General features: G+C 39.2%; 1 protein-coding gene across 1 annotated transcript; it reads right to left on the minus strand.

Moving 5' to 3' along the window:
• Positions 1–7,365: 7,365 nt before the first annotated feature.
• Positions 7,366–11,388, minus strand: LOC145777107 (ADP-ribosylation factor 1-like). Its single transcript, XM_082588398.1, has 4 exons — positions 11,209–11,388; positions 10,906–11,016; positions 9,116–9,240; positions 7,366–9,011 (listed from the first exon to the last, which is right to left on the minus strand). Exons 1-4 carry the CDS (start codon positions 11,351–11,353, stop codon positions 8,850–8,852), a joined length of 543 nt encoding a protein of 180 aa, XP_082444524.1. The 5' UTR covers positions 11,354–11,388; the 3' UTR covers positions 7,366–8,849.

Raw genomic sequence — 11,388 nt, forward strand, 5'->3', positions numbered from 1 at the left:
AGTGGTTTAGCGATTTAGCCAAAGGGCTATTGAATTTGGTGACACGGGTTTGATTCCCACCCTTGCCATTATTCTTTTTTTTCTTTAATTATCAAGTTTAAAGCAAGAATGAAGTCTCTGGCTGAGTGCGAGAACGATTGCTATGCTGCAGTCACCTGGTTCATAGGGAAAATTGTCCAATGTTAAGGTGTTTTATCGGACAGAACACTCCATCTGCTGCAGCAAACTGCAGATTACACATAAGCGGACGGGAAGGCAACGAAGCCAATCTTTGTGTCCACCTTTAGGCATGCCTTCAAGTGTCCTGCTCTTGAGCGGTGTCGAACCAGAGGTCGAACTATATTTTGGAACGCCCAGCCAGTGCTCCTCACCACTCGGCTATGCAGCCGACTACTAGTCTTCTAGACGGCTATAGACTACACTCTACACTATACAAGCTTATGGGTAATTCGACGTTACTTCTAGGTAATTCAATGCTACTTATGGTGCCTATGGGTAATTCGACGCGACTTATGGGGCTTATGGGTAATTCGACGCGACTTATGGGGCTTATGGGTAATTCGACGCGACTTATGGGGCTTATGGGTAATTCGACGCGACTTATGGGTACTTATGGGTAATTCGACGCGACTTATGGGGCTTATGGGTACTTATGGTGCTTATGGGTACTTATGGGTAATTCGTGGGACCGCAAGAGTTGCCAATAAAAGTTTTATCAATTTCAGATACAGTGGAAGAAGTGTGGGACCAATCGGAGAAAATTTAATTTATTTTTTGCAAAATATGCAGAGATGTACGTATAATTCTACGCCGCGTAGAATTTTTGTTTACGCTAACGCTTGCGGCCACATTTTTTTGGATAGTTTGCACTTGAGGCTACGACGTAAAGTTTTCGAGGTTTTTTAGCGCATAGCGTCAACGCATACTTTTTAATGTATTTTTTTCGCTACAACACACCTAGGGACGGTACATTACGGGACGCGCAACTCCGTTGTTCCTTCAACATTAGAAGGGTCAATTGCCAATTTGACATTTTTTTTACGCTTTACTGCTGGCTTGCTTTTAACTAAAAACCTTAAATTACTTTAAAACCAACTTCACTCTTCTTATATAACCCATAAAAAGTAAAATATTTTATAAATTACAAAAAAACGTAACCCTTCTAGTGTAGCGAATAAGCCAAAAGCGGATGAAGTTTCGCATCCCTATGATATACAATCCCTACAACACACCAATACCTTCCAGGGCTGCAGTTGAAAGAATGTTTTCAATGGGCAAAGACATGGTGAAAGACATATTGGAACCAAAATACAGCAAAATGTCAGATAAACACTTTCAGATGCTTGTGTTTCTCCCTGGTTTCTTCGTGGAATTTTAAAATAAAACTTGTTTGTTTGGAGTGGTTTATACCGTGTGAATGTTTGGCACCAAGCAAACAAAATTAGTTTGCGCTAGTGTATGCGCTGACGCTGACGCCACCAACTTTTGTTACAAGTTACGTTGACGCATACGGCGTATGGTTTTTCGAACGTTTGCGCTGACGGCGTCAATATTTTTTGTATGCGCGTACATCACTGAAAATATGTTTGTCTTAAAGTTGTTTATTGTTTCTTACACTTACATCTATCACAAGTTTAGGCTACTAGAAAATAAAATAACTACCGTACGGAAACTTACTGAAATTTTACCATGCCCACCCATTGGGATTGAGACCATTTGGACAACTTTTTTTTGTACAAAGTATAGGAAAAAACTGATGGTGTCCGATGATGAAAATGTCTGATGATGTCAATTTTGACAAGTGGATAACTCTTACCCACGTTAGCTCAGCAGTTAAGAGCCCGTCTCAAGATCACGCGGCGCTGATTTGACTAGGCATTTTTCAGGACTGCTCTTCATTCAGCCAGGCCCGGATTTAGGGAGGACAAAGGGTGCAGGTGCCTCAGGCCCCCCTTTTGAAGGGCCTCCCGACGTAGAAAAAAATGCGATTTTGTGTTACAGTATTATTATTTTTTTCTTTCAGCCTTTGAAGTTTCTGCAAAATGCTGTGCAGTGCTGAATTAATGCTACTGTAGACGTAGAGGTGGTTTTTCGCGCCGACGGCGTGAAAACATTTTTTGCACGGGGGCCCCCCAATCTAAAAGTTACCCGGGTCTCCCATCAGCTAAATCCGGCCTTGCGTTCAGCGGCAACTATAGTGGATGAAATAATTCCCTGGTAACAACATTTTGAAGGCCTACTAAATAAAATTTTCAAACGAGAATTAAGCATGAAAATGCGTAAACTGAACATTCAAGAACACATTCCAAAAAAAATTACCGAATAAAATTTGTTTTCAATGGCACTGGCAAGGCCCAAAGTCCAATCTTTCATTTATTTTTCATTTTTTTCAAAATGACCAAAAAGTGGAAACACTGCTCGAGAATACGTCACTATCGACAGCAATAACAAAACCACATCTGATGTTTTAACATCAGATCTGATGTTTTGAGCAAACTGTCTGATGTTTTGATGTTAAAATCTGATGTTTTGACGTACTGTACATACATTACATAGCCTACAGTTAAATCGCCCCCAGTAACAACTTTTGCGCGATCAGCTGATTGCTAGTCTATAGTGACGTAGACTGTACAGTCGCACGCTTCGCTGCTCACGCCCATTCCCGTTTTGAAAGCTCTGACAAAAGCACGCGCGGAATGCTGATCAGACCGCAATGGGGCAAAATTTTATTGAAAATCGTTTTATGGAAGCATGTTAAACACAAAGAACGTGGAAAATCGCCAAGTCAAGTTTTTTTTTTAGTATCTCTTTAACAATGGAAAATATTTGCTCTGCCAATCAGCCTACTTAAGATACGGCCTAATATGTCGCATTTTAAGGGCAAAAATTAAGAGGCTGATTGATGCATTTCGCTTTCCAAACAAACATGTGTTTTATAACCCTTCATACGTTAAGATTTGTTGAGGGAGGCATTTGCTGAATATTTCCACAACAAAAAAATGTGCAATATTGCTTCAATGATATAACAATTCAAAGATCTTGGTTCAACTCGCACCAAAGTTGTTATGTCCTTGGATAACACTTTCAAGTACAAGTTCTAAATATTGTCCCTCCCTCTCTTTGTCGTGATAGGATGGAAAATGCCACAAACGACCAAGCCAATCAGTTTTCATAATGTTTATCCAAAAATCCTACATTGTTAATTTTTCGATACATGTTTGTAGACCAAAACATCAAAAGCACAAACGATGATTTCGCAATCAAATGAACACTGACATATAGAATGACACTCAATGGCCAAAAAGGATATTAAAGCATCTCTTTTTAGAACAGACAACACTTGTTAATGATTGAATGTTTTTAGTTCTGCTCATTCCAAGTCAGGAGGTTGCATTCTTGTGTAATACGCTTTTCGCCACTTTCACAAATCATTATCTATGCATGGTTGACATAATCTCACATTTATAAGTCTTTCGTTTTTTGCCGCTTTTTAAATGCTATTACAGCTTCTTTTCTGATAGAACTATTAACGATTTTTTGTTTGTTGTTAAAAAATAAGTTGATTACGATTTTTTGTGCTAACTGATTGCCCCAAGTAGAGTGAGCAGCACAGGTACAACAAGCATTGTTGGCATTATTGGTGAAGGCCCACCAAGATATTTCCTAGGCCCACCCACAAATTACGTTCTGAATCCGCCACTGGTATCAGGCTGCAATAAAACTATTATTTAGTGTTTTGAGTTGTGCATATCATGTGATTTGTCCCTCGCCAATTTGTGTGTCTTGCATTGAATTCGTGTGTCCGTTGTTGATGGTGCTGTTGAAAGGTGTCGCTTGTACAGCTTGAATGTAAAATTTTCAAATTCATTTCTCTTAGATGTAGCCTATATATTATTCCTGATGAGGACACTATATGTGATGTCGAAAACGTTGCATTTAGTAGTTTTTTCTTGTTTTATTGTGTGTTTAACAAAAATTGTTAAATCCCTTAACATTACTGAGTGTTATATGCATCTGGTACAACAAGTCAAGCTCTCTAAGGCTCAAACATAAATTCTTGTTGTTAAAATATAATCAAATTAATCATCTGACCAATAACCTTTCTTCATCAACTTTTGCATTCACCACATGCCTAGCAGAAGTGAACGAAGTCACTTTTTTTTTACTCCAGCTTCGAAAGTATTCACTCCGGCTCCAACTCCGAAATTCATTTTGAAGTGACCAGTGCCGGTCTTAGGGTATTTCGGGCCCTGTGCGGAATATGCCTTGCAGGCCCAAATGACAATGATCCAATTCAGTAGCGTAACTAAGTATTTTGAAAGGGGAGGGAGTGGTTTGACAGTCGGCGGGCGACACTCAGCGACGGGGGTGTGGGGGGCATCCCCCAGAAATTTTTTTAAAATTTCTTTAAATTTGGGGCATTCTGAGGGCATGTTCAACAAAAATTTGGGTATGAATATTACTGTAAAATGGTGCTGTCCGGTGGCATAGCAAAAGGATAAGATCATGCTTTCTTTGGCATTTTTCGGAAATAAAGCTATGTTTATATGTTGAGTCTGGATGCAACTTATGTCGTTCCCTGAAAACTTTGTACCCCGATTTAGTACCGTACCCTAAAATCGTCTAACAAAATCAAATTTCGACCTATTTTGTCCCCTGAAAAGATCGAGAAAAATTTTGAAATGTTTGCGGCAACTCCGATCAGCGACTTCGGCTCTATTGTTTTTTTCTCAATCTTTGCAAGGTACGAAATGCTCTGGGGACGAAATAGGTTTCACCCGTTGAGTCTTTATGTTTTCTTGTAGCTAATTCTTTTGTTGAATTCACTTTTTGAATTTTTCCATTGAAAATGACAAAATTACTGCATTTTCTGAGTAAATTGCGGGCCCCTAATTTGCGGGCCCTGTGCGATCGCACGGTTTGCACACCCCAAAGACCGGCACTGAAGTGACATAAGCGTGAAACTACTGGACGACTTGCTTTATTGATTTTTTTGCGATATGGACAGCTGGAGGGTCACTGCAAAGTTTAAAAATTGGCAGAACTGCAAAAAGTTTTGTTTGCTTTTACGCAAATTCATTTTTAACAAATGAAATGCTATATTTTGCGCGAGGTTTAGGATGCTAGAACATCGACAGAACCTTGCTACAGCAGTGTGAGGTTAGCAATAACAACTGCTACCACTGTAGCGTGAAATCTGTTGCTGCATTATTATGACTAGTATAGCATTACATCAGCATGATATCCAATGACGTTCGGTGGCTTAAACCGTTGGGAAAGCAACTTGGAAATATGCTGCAGCAAGGTAGTAGGCACAAAGGGCGTAACCGTCGGGCGAAGCCCGAAGGCGTGTTGCCGAAGGCAACACTTCCAGCGGGGGGTCTGGGGGGCGTCCCCCAAAAATTTTTGAAAAACACTTCCAATTTGGTGCGCTCTGAGAGCATTTCCAAAACAAATCAAAAATAAAAATCTGTCAAATTGTGCTTCGCCTATGTCGTGATCATACATCCATTTATTGTTTAGAAGTCATAAACAATCTTAATTTTAACGTTGCAGGACCAAAATCCTGTGTTAGACATGGAATAATAGTTGTCTAAATGTTTAATTCGTCATGAATGTTCATTCTCAGATATTCAGTTAAGCCTACACTACAAAAACTAACACTTAGGCCTAAACATTACAACCGCAAGCAATTTGTACAAAAAGCTGGATAAGTTTGCCTCCTGGGTATAGAAGCTTAACAAACTAAATATTGCATCCGCACCTGAACGTTCATTGGCGAAGTAACGTTATATCCACGCTGTAAAAAGGGCAAAGGCATGGCTATGAAAGCTAGTACAGTAGGCTAAAGTACATGGCGACTGGCGAGGAGACATCAAAAAACAGCAACAAGCTTTTTGGCATTATGATGCTGTGCGTGTACCGTGACGAGAGACCATTCTGACGAGTTAGTCTAGTCGCTCTAGCGAATGTACGCATTGACGTCACTGGGAAAGCACAACTAACCTACCATAACACATCTGATTGGCTAAGCAGCTAGTGACGTTTTGCAAAACGGGTGAGGATTGGATGAAACGAAGGCGTTTTTTGACATTTTTGAATCTGGGAAAGCAAGTTTGATAGTTACTTACCTGGAGCCTCAGTGATTGTTTCTGACAGAAGCGTTTGCGTCAATTGGCATTTATAGGCAAGACATGCGGTTTGGTGAGGACTTAGACTACTCACAAGCGTTACGAGTAATTCTAGTCACGAATACAGTAATTTTCAAGTTAAAATAGACGTGATAAAAATAATAAGTAAAACCTAGAATTCAGTCATTATATTTTGCATAGTTTTTGCTAAGGTAAGCACTGCTTTCCTTGCTTTCCCTCACCGATGATATCACATATTTTCAAACATTTATTTTGACAATACACACTTTGTACACTCGTAGACAGGACAAACACGCTGCACCTGGGTATGCGACATATGGCGGTAGACTTCAAGCTGTAGTTGCACCAAATTTTGTCATAACACTATGACCCTCCAGTTGTCCACCTTCTTTTTGAGTGAGCAACCCCCCAGAGACTACCTTTTTCAAATAGTTTTAAAAAAGGGAACGTTCAAATATTACGTAACGCCTTTTTTCCGAATTTTTGACCCCCCCTCCCCATGTAACGCCAACGTAACGCTTTTTTCAATCCCCCCCTCCCCCATGTAACGCTTTTTCACTACGAATTCAGCACAAAAAACTACCATTTCGTACTCGAAAGCATTACGTAACGTTTTGCTTGAACCCCCTCCCCCCCGATGTGACGCTAACGTAACGCTTTACATAAACCCCCCCCCTCCCCCTCGAAGGCGTTACGTAATATTTGAACGTTCCCAAACACAAAAAAGCCCGGGTTTTTTCTCAACTCTGTTTTTGCTACACTATGCTTTTTCGTTTTAAGACGGTAGCCTACCTTGTTTTTTGGAATAACAAGTTTCTTCTTTTGAGTTTACCTGCAATGTTTTTTGAAAGTTAAGCTCCTTGTTAAGTGTAATTCCGGGATATTTTTTCATTTGGCAGTGCTGTTAGGCTACTTCTGTTTCAATGATAAGGCTAGTATCAGTTCTGAAAGGTGGTTGTTGTTGTGAAAAAGAGCTGAACTGTTTTGGCGATGTTCATAGGCAGGTATCATAGTTTAAAGTAACCGTTCAGTCCTAATAGATCATCAGTTAGTGTTTCTTCTTTTGACTGTAAGGATTTGGACTAGACTGCAATAGCTCAGTCGTGGGCGTATCCAAATTTGAGTGAAGTTGTGGTCAGCGTATCACTGAGGTATATGGATCTTGAGCATTAATTAACAAGGTTGTAGACTTGAACGAGTTGTAAGACATGTGTAAAAGCTGTTCATTTAATAGCACATAAACTAAGCAATAGATGAAAACAATGCGTACGGTATCGTGGAAATATAATTTGCACAAGCGGAAAACTAACAGTCCGTTGCAAAAATGTAGTCTTTCCAAGCTACAACCTCGGACATTATAAAAATGTATAACCAAAAAGTGAGTGATCGAATTCAGCTGCAAACGATGATTTCAATTCGATCAAGTGACATTTACTCACCCAAAAGAAAATTTACAAACTGTCTGCACCGCTGTAACCGAAGTTTATCATCATCGAACACGCGTAAGAACCATGACACCATACGATGTGTTCAGTCTTCAACATAAAAGCGATAAAATTGCTGTTAAGAGTACACACACATGGTACAACGCAAAAAAAGCTATTGTTACATCGAAACAAGTGCAAATGATCCGGCGTAATTCAATTTTCTTTTACCTGCACTTCATCGACGGTGCTGTCTGACAACACATAGGGATTAACCAGAGAAATGGTATATTTCTTTACATTATTCAGCTTACATGAACGGATGGTGCCTCTTAACAAATCAGTAACCCAGCCACCAAATTAATGAGTTTTATGATTAAAACTGGAACGTTGCACCAACCCGCTTTGCTGGATAAAAATCTATCTGTCATCCAACTAAAAGTTTGATAGGCTTGGAGGTTTATCGTCTATATCAAAGGCGGTCAAATTTGCTTCACATTGGAGCAGCATGAAATAAATCTCCAATATTCAAGAGTCGCAATACAAAACAAAGCTAATAGATGTGTATATTTACACACCTTGACAATTCACAAACCAAAAATTACGTCACATAGTCCCGACAAAAAGTATATTGAGGTATTTGGGAGTGGTTTATTAGAGATGGTCCAATACTTCAAAATCCGTCTACTTTAGATCACTAATAGTGTAATGTAAGCTACCTCAAGCTTCTTTCAATTTTTGTTAAAATAATTTTCAAATCAAACCAACAGGTTCACGATTTCCATAAGTTTTCTTGTAACTTCTGAAAACGCCAGTTGCGTTTGTGCTTGAAACAGTAGCCGGTACCCATCGCGGTACTTTGAAGGGCATGAAATGGGATTAAACAGTTTTGTGAAGTTCTGGCATTATACAGGCAAATCAAAGAAAATCTTCTTACAGCGAGCAACGATGAAGAAAATGTTCAAACGTAGTATCATTGGCACCATGATGATGTTCCCGGAGTATAGAATATAGTTGTGTGCACTGAAGTATACACAGAGCCACGTACAAAGCTCGAAAGAGCAGCAAGAGGCTAGCAATTTGCCACCTGTATTCTATGTTTAGCTTGTAAAAGACAAATATGACAAAGTAACAATGTTATCAACTGGAAATACTTCAATGTATTTAAAGAAAAAAATACGAATTCGTTTAGCCTACACGAAAGGACCAGTAACCACAAGTCAGGTATGAAAAATACCACCGGTGAAAAACCGATACATGCAGCTTATTGCACCTATTTACTATTTTTCAATTTATTTGAAAGCCAGTCGAGTCCTTCATACAGTCCATCACCACTGGTAGCGCAGGTCGATTGCATGTACCAAGCTCTGGTACGGAGACTTTGTAAACCCAACTTTTCTTGGAGTTCGGCGACAGGCAATGCGTTGGGGAGATCCTGAAAAGTTTTAAGTTATAGTTACCTCAAAGTTTGTTTACGAGCGGCATGGCTTTTGTGGTGACAGCAGAAATGCCATTCCAGTGCTGTTCATTTGTACTAACCTGCTTGTTTGCAAATACCAGCAACACAGCATCTCTGAGTTCATCTTCATTTAACATTCGATTCAATTCTTCTCGAGCTTCCACAACACGTTCCCCATCGTTGCTATCGACCACAAAGATTAAACCTGCAAGAGTTCTCAAGTTATACTTAAGTGCCACAAAACCTTTTAAAATAAGATACTGTATGTACCAATCCATACGAGTTATAACACATCGCGAAACGATTTTGTAAGGTGACAAAAAAGCTCTGGTAAAAAAACTTTTTTTCTTGCTACACACTATACAATATGTGTACTTACGCTTGCAGGGAATTTCTAATACAGACCCATCAGAATCTCAAGGTAAACTTAACATTGTATTCAAAAATTCCTCCTTCACACAAACTGTCAACTAAGCTCTGACATCAGCACTAGCCAGCATCTCAATGAGAATCTGGCAGATCTGTTACACAAATGAGCCTTGCGTGGATGAAAAAGGTCTTCAAAATGTATTCCATATTGGTTAAGATAACGTTCTTAGCTCATAAAGTTAGGACTGTTTTTGACCTACTCTCCAAGTTAGTGAGAAAGAACGAAGGGATAGAAAAGTCAGGCAGGACAGCCCAATATTTAAAAATGGCCAATTTTAATAGGTTTTGTCGAGAAGGACCGATCTTCCTGGCGTCAGCACTACTTGACTTCTCTTTGTAGAACAGTGAGCATTGTGTTTCGCTAACCATACCGGTGTAGCCTCCACACCAGCCATCAAGACTTTAATAGGCTCAATGTTTAAAGCAAATCTTTTAGAGTTTTCGTTGGAAAAGATTTATTATTCTGTAAACATACGAGTTTGATTTTAAGCGAAAAGATTTGCAGAGGAAAAAGTTCAACAGCGATGAGATTTTTCTGAAATGGGGATTCTGTAGCCCATTTGCAATTTTGCATAGGTTAACATTTCAGGGTTGTCACTTCATGGCGTGTTCTAGATTGATGTTTCTAACTTTGTAGTCAAATCATTGCGCCTTCAGTTTACTTTGTCGTGTGAACAATTGTCTATTGCCACTTTGACACCAGGTTATAATTATTTTTAAGTGAAGCGTAGCTGGGTAGATAGTTAGCTGCAGCAAAACGCAATGCCAAATAGGTGAAAAGGGAAGGCAAGGAATTAATCGTGGTATTAAGTGTCTTGCTAAAGCCAAAAACGTACACTCTTGATAGATGTTGAGCACACGCCTTTCGAATAACGTAGCAGCCCTCTCAACTTGCGGTCACATAGTCTTCGTTTAATAAGTTGTTCGACCGCCAAATGCTTTTCAAAAAACATATAAATTTGTACTGACAGTCTATCATCCATCATTGGTAACAAAAACGAGTTGTTTATCCTACCCCAATACATGGCCAAGCCAACACATAGTTTCATTATTGTCGTGAACAAGATCAGCCTCACTGCATTACAATAACTTTATACAGCTTAAAACTGCGGCCATGCTAACTCAAAAGTACTAGGCCTACCGTTTGGCAATAAAGGCATATCGTTCACAACAATGAAGAAGAGTACAAAGGTGCTGGTAATGCAATCAGCAAAAACAAGGGTGACGAGTCAGGGCCACAAAAAGGCAAAAATTTTATCATTAATCATGAAAAACTATTCTAAGTGGCGACAGCTGGGTAATACTACATGCCACAGTGCTACACTTGTTCTTTTAGAATGGGATGATCTCATTTGTATAAACTTTTATCAGAAGTGGTAAGCACTGGAAAGAACAGCAAACTACAGTATAAGTAAGTGGTTTCTCGTTTGCAACGTCATACCTTGAGTGTTCTGATAATAATGTCTCCACAACGGCCGAATCTTGTCTTGACCGCCAACATCCCACACAGTGAAGCTGATGTTTTTGTATTCAACAGTTTCGACATTAAACCCTGTAAACAAATACGAAAAAATGTACACGGGAATAACTGTCTACAGCAGATAGCACTGAGCAACGCATAATTGCATTGCACACAGCATTGTCTAATTCTAATAAAACACAAGAGTATTACCATGAATAGAACATTATTAACAACTTGTTCATATTTTTTCCTGATCATAACCACTCGAACTTTGCAACTCACCAATAGTGGGAATTGTTGTTACGATTTCTCCAAGCTTTAATTTATACAAGATTGTTGTTTTACCAGCAGCATCCAATCCAACCATCAAAATTCGCATTTCCTTTTTGCCAAAAAGGCCTTTAAACAAAGATGCAAATGCTCCCATTTTAATTCGTTACAATAAATAAACAATTTCCCTAA

The sequence above is a fragment of the Aplidium turbinatum genome, chromosome 9 (genome assembly GCF_918807975.1).
Source record: "Aplidium turbinatum chromosome 9, kaAplTurb1.1, whole genome shotgun sequence".
In the NCBI taxonomy this organism is placed as follows: Eukaryota; Metazoa; Chordata; class Ascidiacea; order Aplousobranchia; family Polyclinidae; genus Aplidium; species Aplidium turbinatum.